Genomic DNA, 15,141 nt, shown 5'->3' with positions numbered 1-15,141 from the left:
AACTTTAAATAAAATAACTAAATTAAATACTTACTAATAGTATAAATCTTATATAATAATATACTAGTAAAATTAATAAAAAAATTACTATTTTATATAAATTATAAATTTAAACTAAAAGCTTTTTAATTATTATTATAAAATAAAAATATAAAAAAAGTAATTATTATAATAAACTAAATAAAAGAACTGTATAATAAATTATAATTATAGCTTAAATTTATATAATAAAGAATAATTAAATATATAAATTAAAGAAGAATTAAGGGACTAATTCTTTAAAAAGGAGATATAGTTTACTTACTTTAATATACTTAAAATAATAAATAAGTAAATATTAAAATAAATAAGCTAAGTAATAAGCTTAATTTTAAAAAACTTAGACTTTATAAGGTTTTAAGGCAAATTAAAAAAGTTAATTATAAACTTAATCTCTTAGTATAAGAAGGATAATAAAGATAATTAATATACTTAATTTTTTATATATTACTATTTAAAAAAGCAGTAGTTAATTTAAATATAAGTAAAATTATTTATAATAAAATTATAATAAAAAGTAAAAAACTTAAATATAAAGTTAAATAAATACTTTAAATTAAATTTAATAAAAATACTTAATAGCTAAAATACTTTATAAAATAGAAAAATTATAATAATACTAATAATATATAAGAATTTATTAAAAATCTTAAATACTTAAAAACTTTAGTTAATAAGTTTTATTAATAGTTAAACTTATAAAGGTTAATAGTAAGGGATTTAATAAAAACTAATCTTAATTAATAAGGTTAATAAAAAAAACTAAAATATTAAAATTAGTTAAATTAAGTATAGATATTTTTACTTAATAAGCAGCTGCTGCTGCCTTATACTTTACCTTTTTTATATATTTTAACTTTTTTAAATTATTAATTTTATAAGTAATAGCCTTTTATATTTTTTTAGCTTATTTTTTCTTTTATATATAAAAATATTTAATATATATACCTGCTTTAAGCTAGGCTTCTTTAGCCTGCTTTAGCTTAAAATTAAAATTAGCACCTTTATTAGCTATATAATAAAGTTAAGATATAAATAAACTAAAAGCCTTATAGCTAGGCTGCTAAAAATAAATACAGCTTAAATAATAAAAGAAATTAGCTTTTAATATAAAATACTAGTAATTATATTTTTTATAATATTAATAAGGTTTTATAATTAATAGCTTAAGTAAGATTAACTGCTTTAAGGCATGCTGCTAAAGTACTTAAAAAAACTTAAAATATTTACACTTATTATTAACTATTTTAATTAATATATAAAAAAAAGAATATATAAATAAGAAACACTTATAAAAAAGTAAGAGGAATTATAGGTTTTAATAGTATAAATAAGGTTTTAAAAATAAAACTAATAAAAAAGGGATATTATATTATAACCTAGCCTTATAATTATAATAATAAGCTACTTTTAGTAAGCAGCACTAAATAAATATTAAACTATTTAGCTAATTAAAAGCTACTTAATAAAATTAACTATTAAGTATATTAAAAATAACTTAATAAACTTAATAATTAAGTATATTAAGGATATTAAAATAACTAAATATATAAGTTATATTTATATTACTTATTTAAATAGTTTAAATAGCTAGTTATTATTACTTAATAGTATTTATAATATAAATAAATTAAAATCTAGATATTTACTATATAAGTGTATTAACTAGCTATATAACTATATATGCTTTAAGTATTAACCTAACTCTTTACTAGTATAAACCTAAATAGCTCTCTTATTAAAGCTATTTACTTAAATAGTTTATTCCTTAGGAAATAGTGTTTTTACTAACTATAGGAACCTGGTTTATTATATATTACTATTTAGGCTATATAAAATTGCTATTTAGGCTGTAACTAACTACTTTAAGCCTAGTGGGGGTCTATGTATTACTTTTCCTTAAAATACTCCTATACTTTAAAAATTAATATAAAATTCTAGAAAATTAATATAAAGAAAAAAAGAGTATATATATATTATTTCTATAGTAAAATTTAATAATATTTATTAAAATATATAGTTTTCCTTTTATAAAAGTATTAAAAACTTAACTTAAGTTAAAGTTAAATTTTTTTAGTAAATAGTACTTATATACATAAATATTTTTAAAAAATAGTATAGTTTATATAATAAGCTATATATAAATATAAAAAGTTACTTATTTTTATATTATTTAAAGGTTTTAAATTAAGCTTAAACTTTAGTATAGTTTTTTTTAGCTTTAGTATAGCTTTTATATAGCTTTAAAATATTAACTAAAATATTTTATAATACTTTATATATTAAATAAGCTATATAACTTTTTTAAATATTTTATTTATTTTTTCTTATTAGTAAAAAAAATAGATTAAAGGGCAGTACTTTAAGTGAAAATTTCCAGGTACTTGAACTACAGCCCGAATAGCAATTTTATACAGCCCGAATAGCAATACTCTTCTTTTTTCTCTTAGACTCTTGTTTCTTTTCCAATTATCAACCAATTAAGTCCAAGTTCTCTTTCATCTGCTCGCCTCTCTTCGTGAACTAGCCGATCTTCTGAGGAAGACTTTGAGTTTGAGGCGGCGGTTAGGTATCAAGCCTCAATTAAGCATAAAACTTCCAGCCTCAATCGCACTACACAAATATAGTAAAAAAAGCAATTGAAATTGAATTCAAGGCTGTCCCATTGGGTCTCCATGGAGCAGTATAAAAAGAGCCAATTCTTTCTTCGTCCAAGTCCGATGTCCTTTGTTTTTCCATTGAACTCTTCATTCGACTTCCATTCTGATAGTTCGAGATCATCTTATTCAAAGAATCTTGACACCTCCAATATCAAAATTTCCTGCACAATGGAGACCCTTGCTATCTCCCTCTTCTTCCTTTCTCCTTTGATCGGGTCCGTTTGGGCTCAAGATGGCGGCTCTCCCACCGTCAAGCTCCCCGGCTCCGAAATCCAGGGTATGTCACTTGAGGGCTTCGAGACCTTCAACGGCATCCCGTTCGCCGAGTCCCCGGCCGGTACAAATCGATTGAGAAGGCCTGTTAGAAGAACAGAGCCATTGGGTCAGTTTGACGCCTCCGGAAAGGGACCCATCTGCCATGAAGGGTACATCGAGCCGAACCCAACAGACTACCCATGGCACAAGGATCTCCTCAAACACGCGTATGTCGAGCGTTATAACACAAGCACGAAGGAGGACGGCCCTGTCCGACAACACCTGTCAACGGAGGACTGCCTGACCATCTCGGTCACCCGTCCGGCGGGCACCAAGGCGGGAGACAAGCTGCCGGTCATGTTCTTGATCCACGGCTACGGGTTCGTCATGGGATCCCCCGAGCCCTACGACAGGACCGGCTTCTTCAAGTTCGGCGTCGACAACCACCATCCATTCATCTTCGTTACGGCCAACTACCGTGTCGGTGCCTGGGGTTTCCTGCCTGGCAACGAGAGCGCCTACAGCGATGCGACCAATCTGGGCCTCTACGATCAGCGGATGGCCATGGAGTGGACGTCGGACAACATCGAGGCCTTTGGCGGCGATCCGGGCAAGATCACGCTCTTCGGTCATGCCGCTGGTGGTGTTTCCGTCTTCTCCCACCTTGTCATCAACGATGGCAACATCACATACAACGGCAGAGAGCTCTTCCACGGCGTCATCATGAGCTCTGGCAGTCTCATGCCTGCCAACGCTGCCGACTCGGTGAGAGCCCAGCTGACCTACGACTCCATCTCCGCGGCTGCTGGATGCGACGTCGCAATGGACTCGATGAAGTGCTTGCGAGGCCTGTCTGACCTGGACTTCTGGGTGGCCAGCAACTCCATCCCCGGCATCAACGCCGTCGAAGCCTTTAGGCTCTTATTTGTCCCGCGGCCTGATGGCAAGCTGCTCCGTGACAGCCCTGAAGAGCTGATCAAGCAGGGCAAGTTCGCGCAAGTACCCATGATTCTGGGCAACCAGGAAGATGAAGCCGCCCTTTTCACACTGAATCACGAGCTGCTCGAGAACAAGGCGAGTCATCAGCTCTGGGGCCACCTCCAAAACTACTACTTCTACCAATTCACCCAGGACAATGTAACGGCATTCCGAGAATGGACGTATCTCTACCCGGACCAGCCAAAGGACGGCAGTCCGTTCCGCACTGGCGAATTCTTCGAGACGTGGCTCGGCCGGAAGCAGGTCACCTCCACAATGGGCGACATCTTCTTCAGCTTCCCGCGCCGCATCGCGATGCACTTGATCGCTGAAGCTGATCCCTCCGTGCCCATGTGGGGATACATGGACTCGCACAACCACGGCGACATGAGCATCCACGAGGGACTCGTCGGGACCACGCACGGCTCCTTCTTGGACTCGGTCTTTGCCCAGGGCATATATGCTACGGCGCCGTCGTCTTATAGCACACGCGCGCACTTGATCAACTTCATGTACAGCCAGAATCCCAACAAGGGCATTGAGAGCGTCGAGAGCGGCGAGGGAGGCGAGGAGCTGCCGCAGTTGACGCACTGGCCGCAGTGGACGTTGGACCTGCCGCGGCTACTCTGGATCAACAGGAAGCACAACGCTTATGTCCAGGACAATGAGCGGAAGAGAATCTTTGATCATCTCAAGGGCAAGGTGGCATGGATCAGGTTGTAGACTTGAGAGAAGGGAGGGAGGGGACGTTGATTGCCAATTTTCAAGGGGCGGAGGTGCCACGGGTTTGGATGTTTGGCCAGCGTGATTCTTCTTGTTTCCTTGACGAGCGAGATGCCGTCTGTTTTGTCTGTCTTTGCCCGGAGATACCAGGAGTGGTCCAGAGTTCCAGATTGTGTAGATGGGTGCTCTTGAGCTGTGTAGTGTAGACTCTTGCAATTGATTTGTTAATGGTTCAACTGGCTCTCCTGTCGAGATTGTGATGCCGCTGAAGTCGTTTGCCGTGGACTGAAGCCCGTAGAATGGCTTGTGGATGTACCTCAAGGTAAAGGAACTGCAGGTTGGAGGTGCAGTTCAGCCAATGACAACCTGGAATGGTTTCGTGCCTCGTGCGGGCCGTTTCATCCCCCCTTTCGAAAGGAAGGAGCCGCGCCTTAGGTTCTTACCTTGCCTTACATCTGCTCCGTTATACCTTACCTGGAAGGTACCTCCTATGTAACCTTCCTCTTGACCACCTCATTGCCTCTTCTCCTCCTCCTTCTTCTTCATCACGATCCATCATCTCATCTCCAGCTGAAAACGCAGTACCAGCCAAGGCCAGCACAGCCTCGTCACCACCTGAACCGCAGCCTGTCCACCGTTTCACACAGCAGGCAGCCCGATCCAGGTACCCTTTTGTTTACACAGCGCCTACTCTGTCAGGAAAATGGCTTCTGCAGAGAATACGAAGAGACTGCCACCAAGCCCAGAAGTTCGCCAACTTGCCTTACTGAACCGCTCTGCGACATTTCTAGAAGCCGCAACTCATGTCCGAACTTTTAGCAATGAATTCCAGCGGCCGCCGGCTAGCCCATCGCATCGCTGTCACACGCTGCAGCAAACTCGTCGAATGCCAAGTTGCCAAGCTCTCGTTAATGCTCTGCCGTGGCCAACCTTAAAGCTGCCAAAACTGGACACTAGCCGCTGATGCACAGCCTCAGCCTGGGACTGTATCCACCTCACATGTCGGTCCAGTGGTTTGAGAGAGGCGATCGAACCGAGCCAGGGGGCTGGCGCTCTTTGGCTTGAAACCAGCCCAACTTTGGTTGACAGCAGCTTGTGCTTTCGTCCACTCCCTGTGGCCCCCGTTGCCTTGCACGGTTCCAGTGGTGTGCTAATGTGTACGTTTGGAGGACCTCTGCCATGATGGCCATGGAAAGGAGGTGATACTCGTGATGAGATCCCGACAACAGACATAGCGGTGATGAGGTTTCTCGAGATGAAGCAGCAATATACCTATGCACTATACGGTATTACGAAGCACTACTACCTTTTTCGAGTTGGGCTTGGCGATGGCTCAGCACGGAGGACGAGACCTGGATACGGGGTGCTGCTGCTACCTTGCTTCATAGAGGCAATCTTCTCTGCGAATCCCCCTTGGAGAATGTGCGTATTGCCGGTCTCGTTCGCTGCCGGAATCTCGGCTCCGTAGCAATTACGCAGCACTGCCTCCAGTGTGCCGCCGCGGCTCCTGTACCTCATGCTTCGTGCGAGGGCCATCCTTTGGACGTCTTGTTACTTTCCGCTTTGCACTTCTTGGCTTCCAGGCTCTCATAGCAGTCCACGGGGCTGTGGCATCCAGCAGGCACAGAACTCGCACAGGCAGGCAGGGTTGCTTGATGGACGAGCAGCGATCATCCATCCTCCGCACCAAGATGGAGACGCACCACCTCCGTGCGGCGTTTCAGGCCGTTTGCCCCAAGTTTCCCAGTCGAGCCGGGCTTCATGGGGCTTCGAAACTCGACGAGCCAGGGGGGGGCGCGGCTCTCTGGCGATGCTAGCAGGACGGTGAAATTGCACCTGCGGCCAACCAGGTGAGCCCATGCGCTCAACTCGTATACCCACGACTAATACACTGACACCCTTTTCCCGCTGGCTCCAAATGAAAATGACGCGCCTTAACTCTTCTGCACATCCGCATTATTCGCTTTCCCCCCTACCACCACTTCGTACCCTTTTCCTTGGCTTTCGCGTGCTGATTCGCATGCTTCCTCGCCGCCACACTCTTTCTTCTCTCATTCTCGTTTTCCATCTCTATTAAGCGTCGAGCCCTTGTGAGGCTTGTATGTAAGCAGTGGAGCGACCACTTTCGTTTGACGCGCGGCGGCGATCTCCTTGAGCCCTCACGTCTTTTTCCTGTTCTACGTCCGCCTTTCGCCATTGCATAGAGCTTTGTCCTAGCAACAGCCGCTCATTTTCTAAGCTGCATCTCTCGCTCTCACTTCTTGACTCTCTTTCAACCTGCTGAGTTCTTCGGTTGCGATACCCCGGTGGAAGCGAATCGCAGTCTGACACAATCTTGCGAACCCTCGACTCGCGCCGCTTTGCTTTCCTGTTGGACAGACTGGATCTGGACGACTTGCTATTCCCATCCACTAGAACTGCATATAGACGCCTCTTCGACAAGTCTGGAATACTTTGAGTATTAAACCTGCTGCACGCCATGAAGTCTCCTCTGGTGGCTGCGACAGCGGCCCTGTGCCTGCTGGGTCAGGGGGCGACGGCCGTTTCTCTGACTATCAACGACGACAGTAAGACGGAATGAGGCGCTCCCGCAGCGCAACGAACAAACAAGACATGGCTGACCGAAGCTGCTCCAGACTCGATCAAAAGCGCCGCGAGCACGATTGCCTTTGGCCTCATGAAGTACTACACCGGAAACAATACTGGCGATACCCCCGGAAACTTGCCCGACCCATACTACTGTTAGAAATCCTACCCGCTTTACCCTTCCCTCCTTCAGCCTGTTCTCGCGAGTCTCGATGCTAACCATGGGAGACAGGGTGGGAGGCCGGTGCGCTGTTCGGAACCATGATTGACTACTGGCGCATGACCAAGGATACGACATACAACGACGTCACGATGCAAGCCATGCTTCACCAGGCCGGAACCGACGGCAGCTTTCTGCCCACGAACCAGTCGCTGACCGAAGGAAACGACGATCAGGGCTTCTGGGCCATGGCCGCCATGTCCGCCGCCGAGGATGTCTTCCCCAACCCGCCGTCCGATCAACCGCAGTGGCTGGCCATGGCACAGGCCGTCTTCAACCAGTACGTCGGCCGATGGGACCCTCACTGTGGCGGTGGCCTCCGCTGGCAGATCTTCTCGTGGAACAAGGGTTACGACTACAAAAACTCCGTTGCCAACGGCTGCTTCTTCAACATTGCCGCTCGACTGGCCCGATACACCGGCAACCAGACCTATGCCGACTGGGCGCTCAAGGTCTGGGATTGGGAGAAGAAGGTTGGCCTGATTGGCCCGCAATACCAGATCTTTGACGGTCTCAGCATCGACAGCGACAACACGTGCGGCCAGATGGATCAGAACCAGTGGTCCTACAACGCAGGCATCTACATGCATGGCGCCGCCGCCATGTACAACTTCACCAACAACGCCACCTGGAAGGCCAACCTGGACGGCATGGTCAAGGAGACGGTCGCCAAGTTTGTCAACAACGGCATCATCTACGAGCAGTTTTGCGAGCCCCGAGGCTTCTGCAGTGTTGACCAGAGCACCTTCAAGGGCTATCTGATTCGCTACATGGCTTCCACCATCCAGCTGGCTCCGCACACCATCCCGACGCTCATGCCCCTCATCGAGACTGCTGCCTCTGCGGCGGCATCCAGCTGCACAGGCCCAGCCTCGCCCACCTTTAAGGGAATTGATGGTACAGGGTGCGGCTTCACGTGGATTCCCAAGGGCACATACGATGGCAAGAACGGTGTTGGCTCGCAAATGAACGCCTTGGACGCTGTCATCTACGCTCTGGTCCAAAAGGCCCCTGCCCCCGTCACAGAAAAGAAGGGCGGTACTTCCAAGGGTGACCCTGGTGCTGGTATGGGCAACATCGACCCGGCTGGCGATCTTGACAAGATTACGAAGCCGACGACGGGCGGAAAGGTTGGAGCAGCCATTCTCACTCTCCTGTTGCTCTGCAGTGTCCTGGGCGGCAGTGCAGTGCTGCTGTTGTAAAGAAGAGCACAGCGGTCCAACAAGAGAAAGCTATGTGGATGTGCTTCTCTATACATATTCATGTGTTGGTCTTGTACAGCACATGCTCTTTTTTTGATTTTCTCACAAGTCCCGAGGTATTAGAGCGCAGGATGGATGCTCTTTGTGGCTGGCGTTTTGGGAGTGCCTTGGATATACATTTCTTGATCCCCTTCTTTTGGTTTGTCGTGTGAATAGGTTCATATCGTGGCGATGTGGAACCCGGCCATTGTCACTTGTTTGCCGTCTTCATCATTGCCTACCTACTTGTTCATTTGTAGCATCTTGGAAGTTCTACCCTAGCTAGACAACGGGCAAAGCCTGATATCAGAATTGCACGACATTATGACTGAAGGCATCCTGCGACTTGACTTGGCGACACAAGCGATGCCGTTTGGAGATAGTTGGCTATGTATTGAGGTCGAGATATGCCACAGTCATCGTTCATGTTTTCATGTTTATTAGTTGTGGCCAGTACCAGAAGCCAAGGGAGGTCTGAGCTCCGCAGGTGGTAGAACAAAGCTTCGGTTTGAAATATGGAGAGCAGCAGTGACATTGAAGCTTGGATCATCTCTTCTCTTGTGCTAATCAATGGGTGCTGAACAAGCCTTGTTGGGGACGGGCCGCAAAGTGGCAATCCGTCCACGTCCAATCAATGCCCGCTTTACAATCAAATCCAATCAAACCGAATTAATTTAAGGTTGAATCCTGCATCTTCCCCGCTGATATAACCAGCATACTACGCAAAGTCAGAGGTACTTGGTCGTAAGCTGGATGGCATACCAAGTCAAGAGGTACACCCGAGGTAAGGTGAGAGTGGTGCATGACAAGCGACTTGGCGTCTCGACCTTCTCCGGACTTGTGGCTTCAACCCCGCCATGATGCCTAGAGATTGGAGCTTCCCCGCCCTTTTCTTTGGATTCCATTTTCGTTCAGCTTTGGAGTGTCATCGCCATCGGACATGCAGACAGACCTACCTTACGTCACTCAAAATCAGACCACTTGCTATATAGTCTTTTAGCACCTTGATAGAATTCTAGACCCTTTCATTTCAGTTCATTCACCAAACTATATTGATTGAGCGTGTCTTTGCCTCTTTCTCTCTCTCTCTCTCTCTTTCACTCTCACTCTTTATCATCATCATCATCATCCTCCTCCATGTCTCCCTCCCTCCATGCTGCCTCTCAACCTGAGCCCCCCTCCAACCCGCCCATAATGTCTACCAAGCACTTCATCAACGACCCGACTCACCTCGTCAACACGGCCCTCCACAGCCTGACGCTGACAAACCCCAACGTTGCCCTCGACCCGGCCAACAAAATCATCTACCGCCGTCCAACCGGCGATGCCCCGCAAGTGTCCATCGTCTCGGGCGGAGGATCCGGCCATGAGCCGTCCTTTGCAGGCATGGTTGGCCCGGGCATGCTCTCTGCCGCCGTGGCGGGGACCATCTTTGCGAGCCCGTCTGCGGAGCAGGTGAGGACGGGCATCATGTCACGGGTGGACACGGACAAGGGCGTGCTGGTCGTGGTGATGAATTATACGGGCGACATCCTCAACTTTGGCATGGCTGTGGAAAAGGCCATTGCGGCTGGCAAGCAGGTCGAGATGGTCGTTGTGGGCGACGACGTTGGCGTGGGGAGGAAGAAGACGGGCAAAGTGGGAAGACGAGGAATCGCGGGGACCGTGCTGGTGCTCAAGATTGCGGGTGCTCTCGCCGCGCAGGGACGATCGCTGCAAGACGTGGCAAAGGTTGCTCGGCTGGTGGCGTCCAACCTCGTCAGCGTCGGCGCCAGTCTGGAGCATGTTCACGTTCCCGGACGGGTCGTTGATACCAGCGAGGGCCTGGCGCCGGAGGAAGTCGAGGTCGGAATGGGCATTCACAACGAGCCGGGGTCGAGTAGGGAGAAGATGGAGCTGCCGCAGCTGGTGGAGAGGATGCTTGCCCAGCTGCTCGACCAGAGCGACAAGGACCGAGCTTTTCTAAACGTCAACTCGAACGAGGTCGTTCTGCTCATCAACAATCTCGGAGGTGTTAGTGTTCTGGAGCTGTGCGGCATCACGGCGGAAGTGGTGAAGCAGTTGAACGACAAGTATAACATTCGACCAGTCCGCATCATCAGCGGCACGTTCATGACGAGCTTGAACGGCCAGGGATTCAGCATCACGCTCCTCAATGTCGTCAACACCGACATTGGCGGGCCGAGCATGATTGAGCTGTTGGATGCTCCCAGCGAGGTCACCGGCTGGTCTGCACCTATACAGAAGACGTCTTGGGAGGCAAAGAACACTGCCACGAGGACAGGCTCTGCTGGCGAGAACATTGAGATTGAGCCGAGCGGATTGCGGATGGACGCTCAGCACGCTACGAGTGTGCTTACGAATGCGCTGGAGCGCGTGATTGCGGCCGAGCCCGAGGTTACAAAGTACGATACGGTTGTTGGCGACGGAGACTGTGGTATTGGCCTCAAGAGAGGAGCCGAAGGTAGGTCACGCCAAATGCTGCATCTGCGCTCCAATCTCAGATACAGAGCATGTCACGCTGACTTTTTTTGCAATCTCAGCCATCTTGAAGCACATTCAGCAGAAACCCCTGACGGGAGACGTCGTCGTTGACGTAGCGTCCATAGTGCAGGTGGTAGAAACCGCCATGGACGGCACATCCGGCGCCTTATACGCCATCTTCCTCAACGCCCTCGTCCACGCTCTCCGCACCCTGGGCACAGGCGAGGCCGGCCCCTCGGTGTGGTCCGCCGCCCTGGAGCTCAGCTGCGAGGCCCTGTCCAAGTACACCCCTGCTCGACCTGGCGATCGAACGCTCGTGGACGCGCTTTATCCCTTTGTCGAGGTCTTGGGCCGGACTGGGGACGTGAAGAAGGCTGCGGATGCGGCGAGGAAGGCCGCCGACGAGACAAAGGGCATGCAGGCGAGCCTTGGGCGGTCGGTGTATGTGGGCGGGAGCGGATATGAGCAGGTGCCTGATCCCGGTGCTTGGGGATTGGCCTGCTTTTTCTTGGGTCTGGGAGGCGTAAAGCCGACTGAAGAGGGCTGGGAATCTATCTGAAGGTTTGGCATGGCAGTGGATCGAGATCATTTGGGTAGTAGTAGTCAGCCTTGGGAGGCCAGGTATATCGGCCCAGGGTTCTGTTTGCAGGCATGACCACGTGTGCTTTTGAAAGCAACCGAAAATAAATTGTTATCAACGCCTATATTCGCCTTGTTGAGTCTCTCGCGATGTTGATTCCGTCATCCAACAGCTCAATGTCGATTAAATAATTCCCCAGGAACAGACCAAAGCAGATTCGTGTAAACTCTAGCTCAGAAGGACCAAGATGACGCTATCACCTCTCAGGAACCTGCAACACGTCAGTTATCTCAAGCCAAATACAGCCCATCGTCCCCCTTGTTCTCCCCCTCATTCGCGCGAATCAGGGCTCAAGGCCGAGTCTGATCGACGCCACGGAAAGGGGGGGAGAAGGGAAGTTTGGGAAATCGGAGAAGAGAGCATACATCTTGCTGATAAACCTGTCCTTGTTGACCGGCCGGCCCTTCTTGCCGTCCGCTAACCTGGGCGTCTCCGTCCACATCTCCTTGACGTTCTCGAGGACCATGTTGCAATGCCTGTCAAAGGCCTTGACGCGGGCGAGCAGCTTGCGGTTGGAGCGGATGGAGATGAGGACCTGGGTGTGCGAGCGGACGGCCGTCTGGAGGATGGAGAGGGGGCCGGAGGAGAATTCGTATTCTTCGAGCTGGGCGATTTCGTACTCGCTGTTTAAGAAAATGTTAGCTTGTCTGTTTCCTACTTCTACTATGTCCGTCGGGAGAGTGCGTTGATGAAGCACAGGAGGAGGAGGAAGCGTACGTGAGTTCCGAGCGAGACTTAGTGAGGAGTTCCCTATTGAGAGAGAGAGAGAGAGAGAGAGTCGAGTTAGCACGAGGAGTGGTCATTGACGGTAAGGAAGCAATAGGGAGAGACGCACTGGATCTTGGGATCGGCCATTGTTGCTGTTGGGGGTCGGACTCGGTGATGTTCGCGCGTGATGGAGTTGCGTGCGCAAGGCTGGGCATTGAAGCTGTCGAAGCTCCGAAAAGTTGCAAGGCGAGGCGTATCGCGGGCGGCTGACGATGATTGGCTCGTGTCGCGGTGTGTTGTGGGAACGCTCGTTCTTGCGCTGGAATTATGTAAGCTCTTTTAGATGACCTTGTCGCCAGCACGTGATCCAGATGCCGCGAATTGAAAGGTACTTTAGATACGTACCTAGGTACCTCAATAGCCGCTCCTCCACGTTCCTTATCGGCAATCGGCGGGCCAATTTTCAGAACGACGGGTGGAGCTGCTTCCAGGTATTCTTGCGCAGTGACCCGAGCGAGGTTCATCGATCCGGATCTTGTCCTCGTCGTCTAGCTCTCTAGATGCTCTAGATATCTCACAGACTTCGCCTCGAGGGTGCGTCTTGTATACTTGGCCTTCTAATGTCCTTCCGAACATTCGCGGCTCGAGCTGGCGTGGCAGCGAATGCCGCGGGCCGGAGCAGCTACCGCAGCAGCATGGGCATGGCGCAGTTGAGCAGAGCCATGAGCTCATCACTCGGCGCACGACCGGTAAGCAAGGAGCAGTGCCCTTTTTGTGTGTGTGTGTGGCGAGATGCTGATTGAGCCGATAAAAAGCTGTCCCCCGAGGCCTACAACGTCAAGGAGCTGCCCGGCGACGAGCCCAACGATGTCGTCTTCGAGAGCAAGTACGGGCTCAGAACGGTGCTGCTGAACCGGCCGAAGAAGCTCAACTCCCTCAATGGCTCCATGATCCGCAAGATCGTCCCGCGGTTGATTGAGTGGGAGAAGTCAGACATGGCAAACGTCATTGTCATGAAGGGCGCGGGCGAGAAGGCTCTTTGCGCTGGCGGTGATGTTGCGGAACTGGCCAAGTACAACCAGGAGAGCCCTGACGGGTGGAAGAAATCGGCGGAATACTTTGCCCTTGAATACCAGCTGGACCACTACATTGCGACATACCAGAAGCCCTACATCGCCTTCATGGACGGCATCACAATGGGCGGCGGCGTTGGCCTGAGCATCCACGCGCCCTTCCGAATCGCGACCGAGCGGACCATGTTTGCCATGCCCGAGACGACGATTGGCTTTTTCCCCGATGTCGGTGCATCCTTTTTCCTGCCTCGGATGAACGGCTCCATCGGAACCTACCTCGCGCTGACAAGCGATCGGCTCACGGGACCCAACGTCTTCTACAGCGGCATTGCTACTCACTACCTACACTCGTCAAGTCTGCCGGATCTCGAGGCACGTCTGGCGGAGCTGCGTTTCCGCGATGAGGACCCTCTGCCTCGCAGACTCGAGCTCATCAACGACACACTGGAGGAGTTCTGCACGGGTCTGCCATACGACCAGGCCTTTTCGCTGAGCGGCGAGACACGACGAGCCATCGACCGATGCTTCAGCAAGAACAACGTGGATGACATCATTGCTGCCTTGAAGGAAGAGCGGGGTCAGACCGAGGAGTGGGCGCAGAAGCAGCTGGCAACGCTCAAGAAGCGATCGCCCACTGCCGTGCATGTTGCCCTCAGGCAGATGCGCGTCGGCGGCAAATGGAGCATCTCGGAGACGTTTGAGAAGGAGCATCAGATTGCCACCAAGTTCATGCAGCACCACGACTTCACCGAGGGTGTGACGGCGCTGCTGGTGCGCAAGGAGGATGCCAAGTGGCAGCCCGCGTCCCTCGAGGACATCCCCGCGAGCGAGAACGTTGCCAAGCCGTTCTTCACCTTTGACAAGGACGCCGGACTTAAGCTCTTCACCGACCGAACATACTCCGAGTACCCCTACGCCGTGCTCGGTGTGCCGACCGAGAGGGAGATTCAGGCCATCGTGTCCAGCACCTCTCTGACGCCGGCGGAGCTCGCCAAGCAGGTCAAGGCGTCGAGAAAGAACCGACAAGGCGTGGCCGAGGTTGTGGACGAGATCATCAGCCGTAAAGTCACTGTTGATGAGCAGGGCAAGGCCAAGTGGGTGGCTGATGAGGCGACAGCTACAAGTCGGCTATGAGAAAAGGAGGGGAATAGGGGCAAGATGAATGCAGGAATGAAATAAAAGGAGCAGATACATGTACAATAGTGAAAAAAGTAAAAATAACGTGATAAAACATGTCCATGCAACTGGGTGTGACAAAATGAAAACACAAGTGATAATGTCGTGATAGTGCGTGTGTCGATAATAAATACTGCGGAGATGGTTCGCGCCCGTGTGCTTCCGCAAGTTGCGGTGGAGGTATAAACCATCGGCGTCATCGACAGCGGGCGAGAGACAAGAAAAAGACCGGCCTCATTTTCGGTGCTGAAGAAAAAAAAAAGGCGGCAGGGCGAGCAACACCATGGAGGGGCAATAAGACGGTATTGCAGCCTAAAACACGCAGGGAGAAAACCACGTCACGAGATGGATGGCCATT

At 48.9% G+C, this 15,141-nt stretch overlaps 5 protein-coding genes across 5 annotated transcripts; 4 read left to right on the top strand and 1 right to left on the bottom strand.

Moving 5' to 3' along the window:
- Nucleotides 1-2,867: 2,867 nt before the first annotated feature.
- TRIREDRAFT_63692 (uncharacterized protein) lies at nt 2,868-4,655 on the top strand (the record flags this gene model as incomplete). The annotated part of the gene is made up of 2 exons (XM_006966404.1): nt 2,868-4,478; nt 4,515-4,655. 2 exons carry the CDS (start codon nt 2,868-2,870, stop codon nt 4,653-4,655), a joined length of 1,752 nt encoding a protein of 583 aa, XP_006966466.1.
- Nucleotides 4,656-6,684: 2,029 nt separating this feature from the next.
- On the top strand, nt 6,685-9,075 carry TRIREDRAFT_49409 (glycoside hydrolase family 76). The gene is made up of 3 exons (XM_006966403.1): nt 6,685-7,222; nt 7,292-7,396; nt 7,474-9,075. Exons 1-3 carry the CDS (start codon nt 7,135-7,137, stop codon nt 8,661-8,663), a joined length of 1,383 nt encoding a protein of 460 aa, XP_006966465.1. The 5' UTR covers nt 6,685-7,134; the 3' UTR covers nt 8,664-9,075.
- An 821-nt stretch (nt 9,076-9,896) lies between these two features.
- Nucleotides 9,897-11,745, top strand: TRIREDRAFT_4480 (uncharacterized protein; the record flags this gene model as incomplete). The annotated part of the gene is made up of 2 exons (XM_006966143.1): nt 9,897-11,166; nt 11,246-11,745. The coding sequence occupies 2 exons, from the start codon at nt 9,897-9,899 to the stop codon at nt 11,743-11,745; spliced, it is 1,770 nt and encodes a 589-aa protein (XP_006966205.1).
- Nucleotides 11,746-11,994: 249 nt separating this feature from the next.
- TRIREDRAFT_4479 (uncharacterized protein) lies at nt 11,995-12,681 on the bottom strand (the record flags this gene model as incomplete). The annotated part of the gene is made up of 4 exons (XM_006966142.1): nt 11,995-12,037; nt 12,192-12,449; nt 12,544-12,576; nt 12,662-12,681. The coding sequence occupies 4 exons, from the start codon at nt 12,679-12,681 to the stop codon at nt 11,995-11,997; spliced, it is 354 nt and encodes a 117-aa protein (XP_006966204.1).
- Nucleotides 12,682-13,235: 554 nt separating this feature from the next.
- Nucleotides 13,236-14,741, top strand: TRIREDRAFT_63882 (uncharacterized protein; the record flags this gene model as incomplete). Its single annotated transcript, XM_006966402.1, has 2 exons — nt 13,236-13,283; nt 13,350-14,741. The coding sequence occupies 2 exons, from the start codon at nt 13,236-13,238 to the stop codon at nt 14,739-14,741; spliced, it is 1,440 nt and encodes a 479-aa protein (XP_006966464.1).
- Nucleotides 14,742-15,141: the final 400 nt, after the last annotated feature.

Source organism: Trichoderma reesei, assembly GCF_000167675.1.
Source record: "Trichoderma reesei QM6a unplaced genomic scaffold TRIREscaffold_12, whole genome shotgun sequence".
Classification (NCBI taxonomy): Eukaryota; Fungi; Ascomycota; class Sordariomycetes; order Hypocreales; family Hypocreaceae; genus Trichoderma; species Trichoderma reesei.
This window is presented reverse-complemented; position numbering and strand designations above follow the sequence as displayed.

Excerpts from the sequence above, each read along its gene's own strand:
- TRIREDRAFT_49409 (XM_006966403.1), top strand. The coding sequence starts at position 7,135 with ATGAAGTCTCCTCTGGTGGCTGCGACAGCGGCCCTGTGCCTGCTGGGT. Across the intron at positions 7,223-7,291 it reads TCTGACTATCAACGACGACA|ACTCGATCAAAAGCGCCGCG; the intron begins GTAAGACGGAAT and ends AAGCTGCTCCAG. Across the intron at positions 7,397-7,473 it reads CTTGCCCGACCCATACTACT|GGTGGGAGGCCGGTGCGCTG; the intron begins GTTAGAAATCCT and ends CATGGGAGACAG.